We start from the raw sequence: 22,124 nt of genomic DNA, 5'->3' as shown, positions 1-22,124 counted from the left end.
CTAATTGTACCAAAAGAATAAACATTTCCAAATTATTTTAAATTAATCTATAAACCAATTAAATAAATGTATTTATTTAAATTATTAGATATTTTAGTGGGTAATGTAAATAAGAGTTATACATGTGAAATAATAATAATCCATAAATAAATATTTCAAATAAAAATAGGATTTATAAAAACAACACAAAAGTCATTAAAGTGCATTTAAAAATACAATGATTAATTCATAAATTAAAAAAATCTATTTGAAAAAATGTAGTTTCCAAATAGAAATAAAGAATTTATAAATGATTAGATTTTTAAACACATTTAAAAATCCATATTTTTATCGTACGATTAAAATAAATATTATTATGAATTTATTTATATGATTATTAATTAATTAAATTCTTTATTACTATTTCCTTGAGGCCCTCTGTATGATAAATACATATAAAATATAAAATATATCCAGTGTGATTATTTCACCTTCATACAGCAGAATTATTACAAAAATAATAACAAAGAACACCTTGACACCCGGCAGAAAGCATTAATATATTAAACTTCTCTGATATTGTAAATATAATCAAGTACTAAAGCACTAAAGTACAAGTTTAAGGTACTTTACTGGAGTATTTCTACTTCTACTTCACCTCAGAGGTAAATATACTTTTACTGCACCACATTTATCTGATTCTGATTATTCATACAAAAGATAAGCAACTATTAAATTATTATTAAATATTAAGATAGAAAACTTTATTGATCCCAGGAGGAAAAAAATCCACAAACTACCAGCAGAAAGTCATGAAACTGAGCTCCACGTTTAAAGTGACATTAATGCATCAATAACTATAATATCATATATAAACATATTTTAATGCCACTACTTTTGGATTTTAAGTTCAATCTTGAATGCAGGACTTTTAACTCCATTATTACAATAATCAGAGTTCTTCCACGATAAACTTTTGGTTTAAACATGAGAATAAAACTTAATTTTGTCCTCATTCCATCATTTTAAACTTATAGAGACTTATAGATATAATAATAATAGTATAAAAAAGGTTATTTGACACCTTTAGATCCCACAGAAAGAGGAAAACAAAAGGTTTAGGCACATAAAGTAGGAGAACTTTCTTATTAATAAACTTACTAACAAGCTGCACACAGTGATTTTTAATCTTCTCGGTTTCATCTGTGAAGCTTTGGGATGTAAATCTGATTGTTTTGGGCTTTTTAGTCGATAAGTTGACTTTTTTTTTTTACCTCAGAATCTTCTGATCACATCTCTGGTAAACACAAGATAAAAAGTGATGATTTTTCATGATTTTTTGTGGAGAAATTTAGTTTCACAGATCTGTTAATTAATGTTTAAAAGCCCCTTCAAGTTGCAAAAACACAAAATGTTTGTGACAATTTTGGTACCAAGTCGACTTCATATTACACAGAAACATGACGTCAGAAAGTGAATGTCGGGTTAATGTTAAACTTTTTCAAATCATTTTTTTCAGTTTTTGTTATGTTTTTTCCTCAGAATCTTCTGAGCACATCTCTGGTAAACACAAGATTTAAGGCGATGATTTTTCATTATTTTTTGTAGATAAATTTAGTTTCACAGATCTGTTGTTTTATGTTTTCCAGACATGGGAAAGTCACATGAACGCCCCTCAAGTTAGAGCAAAAACGTAACTTAAACTTAGATATTTCATGAAAATTTTGGTTCATGAGTCGACGTCATATTACAGAGAAACATGACGTCAGAGAGTGAATGTTGGTAAATGGGAAAAAACTTTTTCTATGCACATTTCTGGTAAACACAAGATAAAATTTGGTGCTTTTTTGGGAGAAATTTAGTTTAACAGATCCCTCAAATAATGTTGCGTTCATGTGGAGTCGGAATTATTGTGGAAACGTTTTCCTGACTTGGAAAAGTGACATAAACGCCTCTTCATGTTGGAACAAAAAAAAAAAAAAAATTTTGGTAAACGAGTAGACGTCATATTCCACAGAAACATGACGTCAGAAAGTGAATGTCTGGTTTATGGGAACAAACTTCTTTATATAAATTTTTCAATTTATCAAGTCAGCTGTCATAGCGTTTGTTTATAGTGACCGAGGTTAGTTAGAAAAGTTATTTATGTTTATTAGCTTTAACCCTGATTACAAGTTAAATACAGCAGCATTTTACTGGGAAAATATATTATTCTTATATATTATATTTGTTAACTTCAGTAGTTTAACCTTCATAATATTCCATTCTTCTTCCTTCACTGGACTGATTCCCTTCTAGCAGAAATCTCCCATTCTTAAATAACTATTTCTGTTTATACAGCTCCATTTATCTGTTACCAGCTCCACCTTGTAACTTTATAACTTTTATATAAACTTAATATGTTAAAGTCCAAGTGAAAACCATAATTAGTCTTCTCTTAATGACTGTTTATAGTTTTTATCACTAAAAGGAAATATGAGAATTGTTGGTCCGTCTGTCTCAGAGGAACACAGAAAGATTTTGGCGAGAAAGAAGTTTGTTTGGCTTCTTTCTCTGGTTTCAGCTGTCGGCTACAACAACTCAAGGAGGGTAACAAGAGGAAAAGTCATGAGGTAACGGAGGGAAGACGCCAGAAATAAAGAGATAGTTTCTGCTCAGGAACAGAAACAAGATGGGGATTGTATGACAGAACGTACAGTCATGGAAAAAATATTAGACCCTTGTTTTCTTCAGTCTCTTGTTCATTTTAATGTCTGGTACAACTAAAGGTTCATTTGTTTGGACAAATATAATGATAACAACATAAATAGCTGATAAGAGTTTAATTTAAGAGCTGATATCTAGACATTTAACATGGTTTTATTGAGAATAACCAGAATCATTATCCAGACAACAATGGAAAATGTCTAATTTGTCCAAACAAATGAACCTCGAATGATTTTTTCCATGACTGTATATGTGACGTTCACGTCTCAGTAAGAGCAGCTGCAGTCAGACTACAAGTAAAAAGGAAAAGATTGATCCTGTCACTTCTTCTCCTTGAATCCTACAAAGACTCTGAACTGGAGCTGCAGGTTATTCATCAGTTTAACATAGAGCTGGGCGATATATCCATATAAGAAATAGATCTTTATATTTTAAATGTGATATGGAATATCGCATATCGCATATATTGATACTGTTCAATTTTTTTTCTTTCTTTATAAATTGTGTACTTACTAGGGTTTGTCATATTTAGTTCTTGTATTGAAAGAGCAGCGGTGCATTTAGGGACACCAGCAACACGCCTGTTATTCTGTTTATTGATAAATTTGTGTTTAAAATATCAGGATATTTATCGTATATCGATATTCAGCCTAAATATATTAGGATATGACTTTAAGTCCATATCGCCCAGCTCTAGTTTAACCCCTGAGAGTCTGAACCTCGTGAACCTTTAACTTTCTGTAGTTTTATTTAAACGAGACGCAGCCGAGCAGAAAAAACAGTTTCTGTGTCTCCAGATGCTCCAGATGTTTCTGGACTCTTCCTTTGGTATTGCTGAGCGTGTCACTTCCTGTTTGTCAGAGTACTTCCTGTGTATCAGAGCACTTCCTGTTTGTCAGAGCACTTCCTGCGTGTCACTTCCTGCGTGTCACCACTTGATGAAGACGAGCACGGCGAGCGCGGCGTACCCGAGGATGAGGAAGAGCACTTTGAGCAGGCGGTCCTGTTTGTCGTCGAGCTCTCGGGACAGGATCTCGAAGAAGGTGACGAAGAGGAAGGTGCCGGCGGCGAGCCCCTGCAGCACCACGGAGACCACGCTGCCCGCCAGCGTCTGGGTGGACTCGATGGCCATCCCCACCACCACGCCCAGCGGGATCATCAGGCTGACCGCCACGCCCAGCTTGGCGGCGTCCTTCATGCCGAGCGACGCCTTGGCCACGCTGACGCCGAGCGCCACGGCGGCCAGCGTCTCGTGCACGGCCACGCCCAGGAAGAGGCCGCCCAGCTTGGCGCCGTCCTCCTGCAGGCCGAGCGCCAAACCCTCGAAGACGGAGTGGGCCGACAGGGCGAGGACCAGGCTGACCAGCCGCAGAGGCCCCGCCCCCGCCAGCTCCGAGGGGCTGAAGTGTCCGTGGTGGTGTCCGTGGGAACGGTGGGCGCCGCCGCCGCCCGGCGAGCCCCGAGCGGACGAGATGAAGGGCGTGTCGTACTCGGAGTCGCTGCCGGCCTCGGAGCCGCCGGCGTTGAAGGTCTCCAGGTCGATGAAGGAGGGTTTCTCCTTCCTGAAGGTGAGGACCGTCTGCTCCACGAACACCGTGAGGAAGAAGCCCAGCATCATCATCGTCTCCGCCAGAGGGTAGTCGCTGCTGATCTTCAGCTGCTGGAACACCTCCGTCACCTGGCAACAGGAAACAAACAAACAAACAAACAAACAAACAAACAAACAAACAAACATCAGCTCTGAACCAAGGTTATCATAGTCAACGAAAACTAACAAAATAACAAGAACTCAGGGTTGTCAAAAGTATCGATACTCAAAAAAGTATCGATACTAAAACGTTACTCAATACTCATTTTCAAAAGTATCGAGTATCTGAAGCTTGTTATCATAGTTGCAGTTTCTGTTGCACAACTGTTTTTTATTATAAATATTTAACCTGTGGTTCTGTTCATTTTTACATGTTGCATTTTTCTTGTTAATAAAAATATTTCTTTGTTTTTATCCTTGTGGTATCGAAAATGATATCGAGTATCGAATATCTTCCTGAGTATCGGTATTGAGTTGAAAATTTTAGTATGGTGACAACCCTACAAGAACTAGAATTGAAAAAACATTTTCTTTAACTGAAATGAAAATGAGAGTTTTAAAAAAAAAAACGGTAACTAACTGAAACTGTATTTTGTGGTTACAAAACTAACTAAAATCATAGTGAAAATGTCCTTCGTTTTTGTCTTTGTCAACTTTTTTCATACGTAAACCTTTTTGGTTGATATGAAATCTATTTCATCTATCTGGTTTTATGACTTAAGAAACTTATTGGGGCTGAGATGGATCAGACAAAGGAAATAAAGGTTTAAACATTTATTGTGACTTTTTTTTAATCTGACACCCAACAAATACCCCATCACAAAACAACTAACACTAATAAAAACTAAACTAAAACTAAGCAATTTAATTAAAACTAGCAAACTCACTCTAAAAACTCAGTATAACTAACTGAATTTGAAAACAAAAATTGACAACGAAATTAAAACTGGTTCAACTAAAGGTACATTTGTTTGGACAAATATAATTTAAAAACAAATTTTTTTCTTGATAATGATTTTGCATTTATCAATAAAACCATGTTAAATGTCTAGATATCAGCTCTTAAATTAAACTCTTATCAGATATTTTTGTTGTTATCATTATATTTGTCCAAACAAATGTACCTTTAGTTCTACCAGGCATTAAAATGAACAAGAAACTGAAGAAAACAAGGTGGTCTAATCATTATTTCCATGACTGTATATATTAAATATCTGGTGTGTGTGTCACCTTGTCTCTGACGGTGGGCAGCAGAGCGTTGAAGCACGTGGCGAGGAACACGCCGCCGCCGAAGGCGTTGCCTAGCGACAGAGCTCGTCTGTATCGGTGCGCCTTGTCGTAGTCGACCAGCAGGAGGCGCACTGGGACCAGGACGCCCGCCAGCATCAGGCCGAACAATCCCAGCAGGCCCAGCAGCTTCGCCACCAGGATCTCCATCCTGACGCTCACACACACACACACACTCCTCACACACACACACCTCCTCTCTGCTGCTGCTGGGACATCCCCACTGGTCCTACTGGGACAGAGACAGACACACTGAGACCCTGACTGGTTCTACTGGGACAGAGACAGACACACTGAGACCCTGACTGGTTCTACTGGGACAGAGACAGACACACTGAGACCCTGACTGGTTCTACTGGGACAGAGACAGACACACTGAGACCCTGACTGGTTCTACTGGGACAGAGACAGACACACTGAGACCCTGACTGGTTCTACTGGGACAGAGACAGACACACTGAGACCCTGACTGGTCCTACTGGGACAGAGACAGAGACACTGAGACCCTGACTGGTCCTACTGGGACAGAGACAGAGACACTGAGACCCTGACTGGTCCTACTGGGACAGAGACAGACACACTGAGACCCTGACTGGTCCTACTGGGACAGAGACAGAGACACTGAGACCCTGACTGGTCCTACTGGGACAGAGACAGACACACTGAGACCCTGACTGGTTCTACTGGGACAGAGACAGACACACTGAGACCCTGACTGGTCCTACTGGGACAGAGACAGACACACTGAGACCCTGACTGGTCCTACTGGGACAGAGACAGACACACTGAGACCCTGACTGGTTCTACTGGGACAGAGACAGACACACTGAGACCCTGACTGGTTCTACTGGGACAGAGACAGACACACTGAGACCCTGACTGGTTCTACTGGGACAGAGACAGACACACTGAGACCCTGACTGGTCCTACTGGGACAGAGACAGACACACTGAGACCCTGACTGGTTCTACTGGGACAGAGACAGACACACTGAGACCCTGACTGGTCCTACTGGGACAGAGACAGACACACTGAGACCCTGACTGGTTCTACTGGGAAACACATATGAGCTGATGATCATTTCAGATTAAAATTTAAAACATTGATCACCACATAAACAGCTGGTTGAAAGTAATAAATGAAGGAATGCAGGTTTACATAAAAACAAACAGGTTTTAACTCCTTTTACACTGGAGGAAGCCAGGAAAACCACAATCCAACCCAACTCGGCTGCTTCCTTAAACAAATGACATTCATATTTTAAATAATGAAATGTTAAACTAACCAATTCTACAAAATAAAACTACAAATGGAAATATATATATATTTTTTTAAATTTTTTAATTTGCTGAATAAATATCAATATGTACACAGTACTCAGTCGCTGGCCATTAACACAAAGAAAAGACAAAAAAATATATAAATATTATTTCTATATAATATATCTTAATGTGTACGGATATATATATTGCATATATCTTACTTTTTGCAGTATTTGCTTTATTAGTTTTTCGGTGTATTTATAGTTAAAGATTAAGAAAATCCACTGGTAATAAGAAGTTTATTTTTACATTTATTTTTTTAAATAAAGCTATAATGTTAGTTATTAAGGCTATTTTTTTAAAATTAATTTATATCAGTTTTTCAGTTGAATTATATTAAAAGTTCAAGAAAATTCACTGTTACCAAATTTACTTTTATGTTTATATTTTTTTAAATAATTCTACTTTACTTAGCTCATTTTTCCCCCACTCACTTTTGTCAGTTTTTCAGTTAAATTATTATATTAAAGTTCATGAAAATCTGCAGTTAAAAAGATATTTCATTAAAATAATATTTTTTCCAATAAACGAGCAGTCATTAACAAAAATATCCAAAGACATTGCAGAATTCTTGTGTATTTTATACTAATAAATTGATTATAAAAACTAAATAAAGATATGCATGCAGCATGCATCATTATTTACCTGCAGAGAAACTCCTGCTGCAGTGAATCCTTATATAATTATTTCAAAGTAAAATAAAGCAGTCCTGTAGTTTAAAGTTGACTTCCTGTTCCCCCTTTAACATCAGCTACAGACTCTCCTCTTCTCTGCCTCCTCACTAACTTTAAACTACATAAAAACATTAAAAAACATTTGCATAATGAGGTGAAATAACGTTAAACTGAATCAGCACAGAGTCAAACTCACAAAGCGGCTGTTTGTTGACAGTTTTGACCGTTTTTAACCGTTATGTTAATGTCGTCAAGTTAACCGACGTTTACCTCCACTTCCTGCGAGGAACTTCAAAATAAGACTTTGCCGCGCTACAACACTATAAACAAAAATACTTAATAAAAGCTCCACTTAAAGGTATAACTTCCCACGCTATGATAAATGTATTCAACATGATTAATGTAATTTCTTAAGTCATGGGGTCTCAAACTCAAATTACCTGGTGGAGGCAGTATCAAAATGATAAAAATTACTAAAATAAAAAAGACACAAAATGACAGGAAAAAAACTAAATTACTTTTTTTTTAAAAAGACACAAAATGACCCCAAAAAAGACACAAAATTATTAAAAAAAGACACAAAATTATTTGAAAAAGAGACAAATTTACCAAAAAAAGTAATTAAAGGGACCTTTCACAGTCACACACAACACGGTTAAGTTATTCTGATGAATCTTACTTTCAGTTAAAACTGAGTACTTCCGGTCGCCTCCACGCTAAAAGCCGCTAACTTGACGAAGATGCTAACATTAGCTAGCTGTCGTTAGCTCCGGCTGCTAAAGAGGCTAGTACCTAAAAAATAGCGGTTATAAAATATATGCTAAATATAGCAGCTGTCCACGTTTGTGTTTTAAAGTCGAGGCAGAAACCTGAGCTCAGTCTGAACATTTAAAAGCCCAGAAACATGAGTCGGCGTCACCGTGTTTACCTGTCCGAGCCTCCGTCTCCTCTCCAGCAGGTGCACGGATTTACTTCCTCCTACGTCACGCAACCCCTGAGCATTGAGTGGTGGAAATATTAGTGACGTCAGACACAGTCAGCATAAGATGCTGTGTTGATAATAAATATGAATTTGGTAAATAAATAAATACAAATTATAAAAGAGGGAAGAAGCTGATAAACATATATTTACAAATGTCAGTCCACATCAGGATTCTAGAAAAAAAAATTTTTATGAATATTTTGTCAGAGAAACATTAATTTAAGCTGGAAGCCGTTAAAAAAAGAACAATAAATAAATTAATACAGGTGCATCTCAGTACATTAGAATTGAGTCATATAGATGGACACAATAACAGATAGAGAAAAAATGGAGAGAAGTCTTCAGTAATTTTTAGTTTTTTTGTGATTTTGTGTCTTTTTTTGGCCATTTTGCATCTTTTTTTGGTAATTTTGTGCCTTTTTTTGGTCAAATTGTGTCTTATTTGGTCATTTTGTGTCTTTTTTTGGTCAATTTGTGTCTATTTTTGGCCATTTTGCGAAGTGATGTTGATAAATGAACACAAGTCCCCTCTTCTGTTCAGGGTCAGATTTACCCAAACAGTATCTACAGGATCATTTCAAAACATTAGAATATGATGTAAAAGTCCATTTCCAGTAGTTTAAATCAAACAGCCCCAACCAAGTATTGAGTTATATAGATGACATACTTTTCAGAGGACAACATTTCCATATTAAACATACTTTAAAATGGGTCTTTTGTAATCTTCACATTTTTTGAGACACTGAATTTTAGGTCTTAATTAAATATAACCCATAATCATTATATTTACAAGAAATTAAATAAACGAAGACATGAAATGTTTCATTCTGTGTAATGGATCTATATAATGTGTTAGTTCACCTATTTGAATTGAATTACTGACATAAATAAACTTTTGACAATTGACAATGATGTGATGCGATGATTTGATGTTTTACATTGTTTCTTTAACGTTTTCATTGATTAACGTTTATTCACTTTCTATTTAATTTTCCTTATATTTAAGATTTGTTGCATTAATTTATTTGACTTTATCATTTTTTTTAAGTGTAAAAATACAGTTGCTTTATCTTGTTACTCAGGTCATTTTAATTCAGAGACAATATTGGAAGAAATTGAGTGTTTTTGAATCTTAACTATGATTTTGGCAACCAACAATCAAATAAAGGATTCACCTGCAATAAAATGAGTATTTTTTTATGGGACAGAAGCTTAATTTTTTTTCTTTTAATGTGTTAACAATGTTTAGTATTTTTTAAATACATTGTAGAAGTGCAGGAAAGTTACAACATATTACAACTTATTTGTGTTCATTTTTATACAATGATTATGGGTTTTTTTTATGTTAAGTGGTTCTCAGTGCACTCACATTATAAGAGTTGATCACATGTATTGATATATTTTTTACATAATATATTTAAATATATATTTAGAAATGTTATTTGTCATTATTGTATTGTTTGTATTGTTTGTTTTCAGTTGAATATTTAAAATTCAAGAAAATCCACCAGTACAAAAATTTTTTTAAAGTTCAAAACACCTGTTAATCTTGTTAAATAAAAAAATAATCATTATGAATTACATTTTTTATTTATTTTATTTTTTGCCATAATCTAGCAGCTGTACAACTTGGTTACTGAAAATGATTATTTCAGATAGATTTTAGAATAATAATAAAAATTAAAAAAACAGACATTTTTGGGGGACAAAGTCTATAAGAGTATTTAAAAGTTTAAACTTGAATGGAAGTTATATTGTTAGTAAACCTGCAGAGAGAAACAGAGTGAATCACCAGACGTCAGACGGAGGAGGGTGTAAAATGTTGAGATGCTCTTTTTAATTGTCAGACTGTGTTTGAACAGCTCTCTGCCTCCTCAAAGCTCAACCTGCCACACACACACACACACACACACATGCGCACACACTTACACACACTCAGATCCGTCATAAACAAGGTCCTGAACAAACACATTTAAAGTTACACTGTGTAGTTTTAAGAAGAAATTTCAAGCGTCTTTTTTAAACTCATCCATGTTCCTATTAGAGCATTATTTATTTATTTATCTCTTAGAATTAATCTGTTTGATATCAAAGTGTTAAAGTCAAAATATTCTTCCTAAAACCCACACAGAGCCGCAGGAAGTGGGTGTTTGTAGTTTTTGGTGCCGTGGCTCCTGAATGAAGCTCCTCGTTCTCTCGTGCAGGAATTTTATTCAGTGATGGGAAAAAAAACAACTTCCTTTTAGTCCTTCGAGTTATAAATGATCCAAATCAGCTCTTCTTCTTCTTCTTCTTCTCCACACACAAACATGTCCAACCTGAAACACAGACAGGAAGTGGAACATGAATCACCGCCAAAATAAAACTCAACAACATCACACAAAGTAAAGGTTGGGACACAGTTTCAGACAAAAGCATTTAAATAATCATTTACTTTGTGTATTATTGGCTGTATATGAGTTTATTATTGACTGTATCCGAGTGCATCAATCAGTGCATATACATGCACAGTTTAATCAAGCAATGCTTAAAAATTGATTTGGCGTCTAATACGACTTCTGTCCTTGTCCCAGTTTACATGCAACTGAAAAAATTGAATAACTGACAGGAACGTGTCCTCCTTAACACTCGGTGGTGATATGCTTCGTTTCAGCAGGTTAATGTGGCGCCCTTTCCAGTTGACCTCAGTTTGACACTTTGTGCCGTCGTTACTGCGACTGGCTAATGCAACCGGCCAGCTAATGTGACTGGCTAATGCGACCGGCCGGCTAATGTGACTGGCTAATGTGACTGGCTAATGCGACCGGCCGGCTAATGTGACTGGCTAATGTGACTGGCTAATGCGACCGGCCGGCTAATGTGAATGGCTAATGTGACTGGCTAATGCGACAGGCCGGCTAATGTGAATGGCTAATGTGACTGGCTAATGCGACAGGCCGGCTAATGTGAATGGCTAATGTGACTGGCTAATGCGAATGGCTAATGCGACAGGCCGGCTAATGTGAATGGCTAATGTGACTGGCTAATGCGAATGGCTAATGCGACAGGCCGGCTAATGTGAATGGCTAATGTGACTGGCTAATGCGACTGGCTAATGCGCCTGGCTGGCTAATGCGACTGGCTAATGCGCCTGGCTGGCTAATGCGACTGGCTAATGTGACTGGATAATGTGACTGGCTAATGCGACTGGCTAATGCGACTGGCCGGCTAATGTGACTGGCTAATGCGACTGGCCGGCTAATGTGACTTGCTAATGCGACTGGACGGCTAATGTGAAAGGCTTTCTGGACTGTTTTTGTTCCGGGGTCATACACCAGCGCGGGGGATCGGGGGTGGAGCATGTAGAGCATGCGCACATGTGTTTTCTTGTCATACATGCCGGCGAAAATCGTTTTTCAATGGCATTATCTGGGTGTCTTAATCGGAGTTGGAGAACTCAGACAGTTGGACTAACACATTTACATGCACTTCAGTTGTCCAGTTATAGTCAGATTAAGGCAATAATTCGTTTTTTTTCAAGTGTCATGTAAACGTACTGATTGTTTGTATCTGAGTGTATTATGGTTTGTATTATTTACGGTATCTGAGTGTCATGGCTGCTCCTCGTTTCCAGCGCTGGGCGTTCGGTTGCGAATTTGACTCCTCAGCATCTCGATGAGTTCGGGGTTCTGCTGCTGCATCTGCTGAGCAAACTGCTGACCTCTGCAACACAAACACAACAAACACGTCATTAATAAACATGCAGCATCCAAACTGAACTTGTGTCTCTTGATTAAGTAAATAAATTCAAATCAAATCTTAATTCTGATTTATCCACTTTTTTAAAAATGTCTAAAGTTAAATCTGTTATTAGAGCTTGTTGGTACTAAAAGCGTCCGGTACGTACGCCTGGATCAGTCCTGATAAATCTCCTCCTCCAGGAGCTGCAGCGCCTCCAGTGGGCGGCGCCCCCGCTGCAGCACCTCCTCCTAGTCCTCCTCCAAGTCCTCCTCCGAGTCCTCCTAGTCCCCCAAGTCCTCCTAATCCTCCTGGCATTCCTGGCATCCCTGCTCCTCCTCCTGGCATTCCTCCTGGCATTCCTCCTGGCATCCCTCCTGCTCCTCCTCCTGGCATCCCTCCTGCTCCTCCTCCACCTCCTCCTGCTGCTCCTCCTCCTCCTGGCATCCCACCGTACGCTCCCGACATCATCCCCGACATCCTGAGAGAAAGAGGGGGACAGGAAGTTAACCTCAACAAGAACAAAGTGATGGAGAGAGAAAAATATGAACTAAATATGAAGTGAAATGAACTTACAGCTGTTGAACCTGAGGGTTGTTCATCAGAGAGGACGCCTGCAGGGAGACACACAGTTTAGATTTTCAATAAAACTTTATTAGGGCTCGCTGGGCAGATTCAAACAGGATGTACAAGAAGAAATATCAAAATAAAACCCTCAACGCTCCACTGAAGGAGCTTCTATAACTGCTGACTGTTGTTACAGTTAACTGCATTATAAGGTGCGTGTCTATGAGGTACTTCCCCTCTAGTGAGCCTCTGTGGAGAGAGGCTCAGAACGTACCTGCCTCGGGCCGGTACATTCTGATCCGCTACTAATTAGTCGACGCTGATTGGATACGGTTGAGGCGGCGGTGTTGCGCATGTGTGATTCATTTGCAGACTGGAACAAACTGGAGGCTGAGGGGTTAACGTCTCCTGCTCTGACTGCAGCTGGGAGAGACTGCTGCAGGAGGACTGGGCCGCTTGTGAGTGCTTTGGGACGGCGCCTGCTACTCGTTAAGAAGAGGAACGAGTCCCCAAAAGTCTCCAATAACACCAGAAAAAGTCGCTGGATTTGTTGCTAGTTGCTTTAAAAAAAAAAAAAAGAGTCTCTAGAGGGTCTGAATAGTTGCTAAATATAGCACCAAAGCCACTAAGTTGGCAACACTTCTTGCCGCTTCAGTCTGTTGTCACATTAACTCCTTTGGTTAGCCGCTACAAAAGTACCTGTATATGAACAAAGGCCGAGGGGAACTAACTAGTGGGCGTACTCAGTGGAAACACGCCTATAATGACTTGTTTCTATTATTTTGTCCACCTCCTTTTACACAGAGCAGGGCTAAAACCACGAAAACACTAAAACCAGAGACTGAGGCTGATATCAAAAGTTTTTTTCATATTAAAAAAGAGAAATAAAAGGCACCTTTTTTTATTTTAGATTTCTTAATTTTCACTTTTCCCCACTGTATTTTGCATTTTTGTTCCCTCTGAATAATTAAAGTTTTATTTGATGTTTCTCTTGAAACGATGAAGATGAAGATGAAGGTGGTCTCACCATGTTCATGAAGCCGGGGTTACTGAGCAGACCGGCCAGATCCACTCCACCCATCCCTCCTGTCTGACAGACACAGAGAGAGAAATAAATATAGATATAATTCATCACTAAAACACTCTTCTTCTTCTCCTTCTGCTGTTGTTCTTACTGGACTGGACGTCTCCATCTTCTCCTCTGCGATCTTCAGGTTGGTTTTATACGTGTCGTTGTCGGGGTCCAGCTCCAGAGCTTTCTTATAGTAAGTAGCTGCTTCTGTGTGTTTGTTGAGGCTCGCCAGCGCCAAACTGAAACACAGACAGAGGACTCGTCTTTACACGCTTTAATCAGGACACACAAACATCAGTCAGTTCATGTTTTACTCCTGGTGAACCTGCACAGAGAGACTACTGACAGAGTCTCCTTATCTTACATTTCCTAAAGCACAGAATACGTTCTGCACAAAAAGATAGACACAATAAATAGATAACACAATAAAAGCACAATAAAAAGATAAGTAGACTAGAACGATAAAATACATTAAGATAAAATAAAAGGATAAAATAAAATGTGCATGTATACCCCAAAAAAATCATAAAATCAGCCATCTTTTTCCTTCTACACTTTGACAGCCACACAGGTCGTTCCATACCAACTCAACTGGTTCAAGTCCTGGAATTTCTTGAAATAAATTCCATGTGACAATTTATATTAAATTCTCCCTGATTGTGTCCTGATCATGCAGGACACACACACACACACACACACACACACACACACACACACACACTCAGCTGCAGTGTTTCTTGTCTCACCCCATCCTGCCGTAGGCTTTACTGTAGTTTGGGTCGATGCTGATGGCTTGTTCACAGTCCTGCACGGCTCCAGCATAGTTCCCCAGTTTACTGTACGCTGCAGCCCTGCACACACACACACAACACACACGTCAACTTTAAATTAAATTGAACAGAATTGACAGTTTGTCCATAGTTCTACACAGAGATGACATAAACATCTTCCCTCTCTCTGCAGGAGTAGTTTATTTATATTATATATAGTATATTTATTTATTCTATTTTTATTTTCTATTTCTTTTTCCGTTTATGTATATATATATTTTGAGTTTCTTATTTTGCACCAATGGGAGTTGCGCTCCAATTTCGTTGTGTATATATACAATGACAATAAAGGCTATTCTTCTTCTTATGTAAACAGTCTCTGACAAAATTCACAAACTAACAAACTAATAATATCGATGCATGTTGCTTTATTTATTCCTTTATTTATTCATGCTGAAGTTGTTCAGGCTTCACTGATGAAGTGTGAGATTTGTCTGCAGGCTTGAAGCTAACCACAGTTTTCATTATTGTTTAATATGCAGATTATTTTATGGATCAATCAATTAGTCTAAAAAAAATGTTTTTAAATCAGAAAGTGGTGAAAATGTGTTTGTTTCTAATTTGCCAAAGTTGATGTCTTTACAGTAAATGTTTGTGTAAGAACCCAAATATATTTTGTTTCATAATGTATAAAACAGAAAAAAGCAGGAAATCTCCTGATCTGAGAAGCTGAAAAAAAATCTGTTGCATGAAAATTTACGATAATGATTACAAGAAAAAATTGCAGATTATTATTCTGTCGGTCGACTAACCGATAAGTTGATTAATTGTTGCAGCTCTACGTGTCAGACTAATTAACACCAAAATACTAAATAATAACAAGGACTCAATATGTCACATGAGTGAATATGTGAGTTGAGGTGTTTGACCTCTGACCTGTTGCAGTAGTAGACGGCGTTCTGAGGGTTGAGGGCGATGGCCTTGGAGTAAAACTCAACAGCTGCTGCAAAGTTCTCCACTTTCATTTGGTCGTTACCTGCTCAAGAAAACACGTCACCACATTATAAATATATATGATGTGTTTATATAATATATGTTTAAAGACACTGAGGAAGCAGAGAAGAAGAGTTTCCTCCTCACCGTCGGTTTTGAGCGTCTCGGCCTCGGCTCTCTGCTCCTCCGTCAGAGAGTTGGCGGGTCGAGGAGGAGCAGCGTTGTTGTTGACCTGAGACTCCTCCGGAAACTGAAACACAAACACTGGAAGTCAGACATCAAAATATTTCATCATCCAGCGGTCCTCCTTTATCCTGATGAACTCGTCTTCGTTACCTCGGCTGTGGCGGAGGCGAAGATCTCCGGTAACGTCAGCGGGACGGCGAGACTCTGGTCGTCAGTGGAGACATCAAACGCCGTCTCCAAACACTGAACAGCAACTAAAGAACAAGAAGAAGAAGAAGCTCAGTTTATAATCACACAGAGGAAAGAACAATGAGTCCACAAGAGAAAAATCACAGAATAATACCAGATAACTCATTTATCATGAGTCATCTATTAAGTCTCTCTTTTACATCATATATATTTTATATCTGGTTTCTATGAGGCAGTAAAAAAAATCTAAAAGGACACAATTTATAACTCAGTTTTCTCCCTGATTCCAGTCCTGTCCTTTATATTTAGTATTAATTATCTGCCAAAAATATGAATCTGAAACATTGAAATAATGTCCGGAGAAAGGAAAATGCATCATTGGACTAGTTAATCTATTAACTCAAGAATTAAACAGTTTTTTCCAGAGCTGATGACTGAAGGAACTAAAGAAAGATCATCTCACTTCCTCCACATGTTGACAGTTGCACATGTGCAGAACTGATTGGGCACGCACAAAAAAATGGTGGCAGGAAAAGACAAAGTTTATGAGCTGAAGCGCAAGAAAGAGTTTCTTTCATGCTGGAAAGATTTAGTTGGTGATGCAGTTCACTATAAATGTATTTATTTAACGTTTATTTAATCAAGCGTCTGTTGAGATGGGAATCTCTTTTCTGAGGGAGAGCTGGCTGAGACAGTTCTTCAGTTTAAGTTCAAAAAGAGATAAAAACAAAACAAGAGCGAGGGGGAAAACAGGAAAATGTTGCAGCCGTAAAACTCACCAACAGCAATAAAAAACAACCAATAAAACTAGTTGTATATATAATCTTTGGGCAAGTAGATTTCTGACCGAAACGGAAAAAAATACAAATGTTGAACCATGTATTCATTCTGCAGCCCTGTTAATCCATAAAAAGCATTTCTGTGGTTGATAACTGCTGATAAAACCGTCTCTAACAACACTAATAACTCTTAATTTCGTGGTCACATGCTGTAGTGTTTAGTGGTTCCCTGACTCACCTTCCAGACTCTCCTGAGCGCCTGAGGTCAGGTTCCCTGACTGCAGCTGGTCGTGGAGGAACTGGAGGATGGAGAAGGCGAGACGCTTGTTGTCTGTCATGGTGATGGAGGCTCAGACCTCTCTGTGTCACTGAGGAGAGAGACCCTGCACACGACAACCAGGAGGACAGACAGCAAGAGTTTAATTATCATAAATTATCAATGTCAGGATGAAAAACACTGTAACTTCTGGATCCCCTTCCAGTGGTGGAATGTAAGTAAGTAAGTACACAATGTGAGGTACTTGTACTTTACTTAATTTTGGTCATTTCATGATGCATTATACTTCTACTCCACTACATCTCAGAAAGGTGAAAACAGCTGCTCTTTTTAGAGATATGTGCTTCTCGCAGGACAGATAATTTATTTTTATGTTTTAAAAGATTTAAAAAAGAAAAAGCTTTTTAAATATTCTTTTAGTTCTTAAGTTTTTATATATTTTTTATATGAATTCTATATCATTTCTAGGTTTTATTTGTTTATTTTTACAGGCTATAAGAACTCTAATGCATTTATATTGTTTTTACAGCTTCTTAGGCTATTTGTATTTTATTAAACCCTATTGAATCAGCTGGAAAAGTCATTAAAAAGCTGAAAACATGTTTTTCTGACTTTTTAGAGACACATGGTTCTCACAGGACCTTGATGATCTTATATAATATGATGCATTGATACAACACACACTACAATATAAAAAGGAGTTAAAATGAGCACAACTTTAAACATTTAAAGCAGTAAAATGCAACATACACATTAATATAGCAGGAATATTAAACCAAAAACAGATAGAAGAGGAAAACATTTTTATGCACATGTTTATCAATAGTTTTACTTTTTAAAATTTACATAGTTTTCAGTGAAGGGCTGTTTTACTGCTGATAGAGTATTTCCACAGTGTGGTGTTAGTACATTAGTGAAGTATGTGAATATTTGTTCCACCAGTGTGACTGTGACACACTGTGATCACTCCTAGTTCAGCTAGCCTCCTCTAGCATTAGCTGCTAGAATATTCTAGAAACTGAAGCTAAGTATAACTCGGCATGCTAACACCTGCCAGCTAACACTAACTTAGCTTTATCTGTACTATGAATCATGATAATAGCAACAATCAGCTCTGTGCGGGTCGTCTAAAGCCCCTCTGAGAGGTCACTCTGAACTTGAGATGATTCTTTCTATAAACAAAGTCAGCAGGTTACTTTTAGCTTAGCCTGCTAGCGAGGCAACACAAACACATTAACTGTGAACACGTGTTTTACACTCAACTCGCTTTTTTTGTACAGTTACTGTGAATTCAAGTTTCTACGAATCCTCTATTGAAAGTCTGGCAGTTTAAGGCTTTCTCTCTTATCTGCAGCGGGTGGAGGTGTAACATCTAGATTAAAGACTTGGCTGGTAGCAGACATATTTGGGCTGAATTCGGCATACAATTGACTTAACTAGTAGCAAATGATCTAAACAGAATGTCACTTAAAAGTCTGATTTCTCGGATAAGAGTCCTCCCTCCCCTAACTCTGGGCTAAAGGATCTAATGTCATTTCTACACTTAGAAAAAATCAAGTACAGTATTAGAGGGTGCTCCGACAACTTTTATAAAACTAGGAATCCCATTCTTTCCCTAATTGAGTCTATTTCATTGTTAGATGATTAACATAGATGGTTCTAATTAAGATAAATTGATATAACTTTTAAATGGCCTGTAATTGTTTTTAGTATACTGTTGGTGGTCAAACTCTAGGCACAACATATACAAACTGTTATAGCTATTTTGTTTGTTTTTTCTAAGCATCCTGTATATCTCCTCTAAATGTCCCTTTTTATTTTATTTTATTATTTAGTATTATTATTATTTGTTTGGTTTTATGTGTATGTATATGTATGTATATATTTTTACTTTTATTTTTGTTTATTTGGCTACCGTTCACCCCTCCTGTTTTTCTTTGAGGGGGAGAGAGTTGTATTTTCTCATTATCATTACTATTTATTGTTTTTTGCTTATTTTATGTGAATGTTACTCTCTGGTTCGGGGGGCGGGGGGTTGTTCTAAAAGGGGGAAAAATGGGTGAATTATACCTTTCCTGATTGAATATGTATTATGTCCTGACAACCCAATAAAGATATATATGAAAAAAAAAAAAAAAGTCTGATTTCTCATCTACACTAGTCGCTAGTTAACTTAATTTACTACAGATTGTAATTCGTATCACGGGAGGAGATGAGATTATAACGGGCGATCCCGCTGATAAAAGCTGTCATTTAACTACAATAAGTGATATTTATATGTATCGTATGCCGAATTGAAGATTAGTTATTGACAAGTCATTATACATGTTAACTTCTCATCTAAAACACGCGGGGTGTGCCTGAAGGTAAGGACATCTGGGAGCAGCAGAGTTTCGAACGGGGCTCGCCGTGACGTGTTGTCCAAACCCACAAACGGCACGATGCTAACGGTTAGCTAGCAGCTAGCTGCTCACACATCGTTAACTGAAACAGTTCTGTCTTTATAAGCATTAAAACATGTCGGTCTGTCTGATCCAACACAAAGACACTGTACCGTGTTCTACCCACCAGCTGTCTCCGTGTCTCAGGTGTGGATTATCCCGGTAACGTTAACGGATAAGTGGACGTTAGCTCCGCTCCTTCTTCCAGTAATCGTTACCGTCATTCAGCTAGCTAATTAGCTTGTCGCGACGTTATGTCGTCACGCGTAGGCGACAGTGTGGTGTAGTTCGTGTCCGGCGCCCGAAGGCGTCCAAGGCATACGTCAAGGTAGCAACAAAGAACTACAAAAAAAAGCAGTGGTTTGACAAACGCGCCTTCAGAATAAAAGCAATACAACAGGGGTCTCAAACTCAAATTACCTGGGGGCCGCTTGAGACAGAAAAAGACACAAAATGACAGAAAAAATACACAAAATGACAAAAAAAAGAAGACACAAAATGACCAAAAAAGACACAAAATTATTATTTTTTTAAAAGACACAAAATTATTTAAAAAAGACACAAAATTATTAAAAAAGACAAAATTAAAAAACATGATAAATTTAAAACGATTATGCATTTTTATAAATTAAACATAATAATAATAATAACTTTATTTATATAGCACCTTTTAAAAGCAGCAGTTTACAAAGTGCTTGGACAGAGAGCAGAATGATGCCATAAGGCTAAAAACAATTCTTACATTAAAAAGAAAAACAACAAGAGACAGAGCAGGAACAATCACAAGACATTGTGAGATACACAGAAAATAAAAGGTAAAAGGGAATAAACAAAAAAAATAAGTAAAGAAGTTATAAGGTGTGGCGAGCATTACATAAAATCAAGTCTTGCGAATCAGTAAGCGATCTGAGTGATTCCACCACTGCATATAATACTGTAAATACTGTATAATAAAATATAATATATATTTTGCTTTTAAATTATAATACACATAATAATAATAATAGTAACAAGTATTGATCTCCATTAAGTGGTGTAAGTTCACTGCTCTACAAGACTGTAGAGTTTCTTTTTTTCTTTATATCAAACAGCAATACAATGCACAGTTACAAACAAGAAGAAACGAGATGTACAGTTACATTAAAAAATAAAATAGAGGAATAATTAAATGGAAAAGAATGAAACAAAAACAAATAAATAAATAATAAATAAAATAAACAGATGCAATATTACACGTTAAAGACATTAAACGCAATACATATGTTGGCAGTCTTCACAGCTTTTTTGTTTTTTACTTGAAAACTTACATTTGTGTTTGTGGTATTTAGCCATAGACTGTATATATATTTATTTTTTTTAATAAACTTTATTAAGGCAGTTGGGTGGGGTGTAATACAAAAAAATACATCAGAACGTCGCCAGGGGGTTTCAATAAATCATAAAGAGGTTGTCATACAAAAATATTATAAAAATTACAAATATTCAGAGTTTTAGCAGCTTTCAAATTAGTAGAGTCTTTAATAGAATTAATATACTGCTTGGTTTCACTTATAAATATAGAAAAGAGGGGATTTTTTTTTGTGTATCGAGATCAAGGTTATTATAGTTAACGAAAACTAACGAAATAACGAAAACTAGAATTGAAAAAACATTTTCGTTAACTGAAATAAAAATAAAAACTAGAGTTTTTAAAAAAACGATAACTAACTGAAACTGTATTGCGTGGTTACAAAACTAACTAAAATGATAGTGGAAATGTCCTTAGTTTTCGTTTTTGACAACTTTTTTCATTCATAATTCAGTGTTTCTATTTGAACATGCAACACATGGTGAATATGTTTACTGAGACTGGGATGTTTACACTAGAACCAAAATACAAAACAGTTAATAACCTTATTGGGGCTGAGATGATAAACCAAAGGAAATAAAGGCAAAATTTATTATGACCACTTTGAATCTGGCACCCAACATATAGCCCATTATAAAAAAACTAAAACTAACACTAAAACTAATAAAAACTAAACTAAAACTAAGCATTTTCAAAAACTAAAAACTAAACTAAAACTAGAAAATTCACTCTTAAAACTAACTAAAACTAACTGAATTTGAAAACAAAAATTCACAACAAAACTAAAACTAAAACTAATTAAAAATCCAAAACTATTATAACCTTGATCGAGATTTATGTATGTGATATTTTCAGTGTTGGGGGAAGTATTCAGATCCCTTACTTAAGTAAAAGTACTAATACCACACTGTGAAATTACTCCACTACAAGTAAAAGTCCTGCATTCAAAACTTACTCAAGTAAAATTACAAAAGTATCAGCATCAAAATGTACTTAAAGTATCAAAAGTAAAAGTACTCGTTATGCAGAATGGACCCAATCAGATTGTTATATATATTGTAAATATATTATTACATTATTTGTAATGTGCCTTTTATGTAACCAGTGTTTTCATTGTATCTACTTAAAATACTGTTATGAGGTTTAATTAAAAATATGTCTAATCACTTTAAATTGATCTTATATTTTATGTTATATCTCAACCTGTAAAGCAACTAAAGCTGTCAACTAAATGTAGTGGAGTAAAA

At 36.8% G+C, this 22,124-nt stretch overlaps 2 protein-coding genes across 3 annotated transcripts; both read right to left on the bottom strand.

Moving 5' to 3' along the window:
• Positions 1-705: 705 nt before the first annotated feature.
• Positions 706-5,785, bottom strand: LOC131978342 (zinc transporter ZIP3-like). Its single transcript, XM_059341959.1, has 2 exons — positions 5,504-5,785; positions 706-4,363 (listed from the first exon to the last, which is right to left on the bottom strand). The coding sequence occupies exons 1-2, from the start codon at positions 5,708-5,710 to the stop codon at positions 3,614-3,616; spliced, it is 957 nt and encodes a 318-aa protein (XP_059197942.1). The 5' UTR covers positions 5,711-5,785; the 3' UTR covers positions 706-3,613.
• Positions 5,786-10,202: 4,417 nt separating this feature from the next.
• On the bottom strand, positions 10,203-19,892 carry LOC131977804 (small glutamine-rich tetratricopeptide repeat-containing protein alpha-like). Of its 2 annotated transcripts, none has more exons than XM_059341246.1 (12): positions 19,643-19,892; positions 17,050-17,194; positions 15,994-16,097; positions 15,805-15,907; positions 15,601-15,700; positions 14,641-14,745; positions 13,998-14,133; positions 13,850-13,912; positions 12,832-12,869; positions 12,425-12,736; positions 12,117-12,240; positions 10,203-10,856 (listed from the first exon to the last, which is right to left on the bottom strand). In XM_059341246.1, exons 2-11 carry the CDS (start codon positions 17,147-17,149, stop codon positions 12,129-12,131), a joined length of 1,173 nt encoding a protein of 390 aa, XP_059197229.1. In that variant the 5' UTR covers positions 17,150-17,194; positions 19,643-19,892; the 3' UTR covers positions 10,203-10,856; positions 12,117-12,128. The 2 variants fall into 2 exon arrangements, with proteins under 2 accessions (XP_059197229.1, XP_059197228.1); XM_059341245.1 differs by having other exon boundaries at positions 19,657-19,890.
• Between the last annotated feature and the right edge of the window lie 2,232 nt (positions 19,893-22,124).

Source organism: Centropristis striata, chromosome 9 (genome assembly GCF_030273125.1).
Source record: "Centropristis striata isolate RG_2023a ecotype Rhode Island chromosome 9, C.striata_1.0, whole genome shotgun sequence".
NCBI lineage: Eukaryota > Metazoa > Chordata > Actinopteri > Perciformes > Serranidae > Centropristis > Centropristis striata.
The sequence above is the reverse complement of the archived record's forward strand: the minus strand, read 5'-3'. Positions and strand labels throughout refer to the sequence as shown.

What these genes read in the sequence shown, in the direction of transcription:
- LOC131978342 (XM_059341959.1), bottom strand. Translation starts at nt 5,710, where the DNA reads ATGGAGATCCTGGTGGCGAAGCTGCTGGGCCTGCTGGGATTGTTCGGC. An exon ending in TGCCCACCGTCAGAGACAAG is followed by an intron (nt 4,364 to 5,503) that starts GTGACACACACA and finishes TCCTGTTGCCAG; the next exon opens with GTGACGGAGGTGTTCCAGCA.
- LOC131977804 (XM_059341246.1), bottom strand. Translation starts at nt 17,149, where the DNA reads ATGACAGACAACAAGCGTCTCGCCTTCTCCATCCTCCAGTTCCTCCAC. An exon ending in GCCGTCTACTACTGCAACAG is followed by an intron (nt 14,746 to 15,600) that starts GTCAGAGGTCAA and finishes GTGTGTGTGCAG; the next exon opens with GGCTGCAGCGTACAGTAAAC. An exon ending in AGATGGAGACGTCCAGTCCA is followed by an intron (nt 13,913 to 13,997) that starts GTAAGAACAACA and finishes TGTGTCTGTCAG; the next exon opens with ACAGGAGGGATGGGTGGAGT.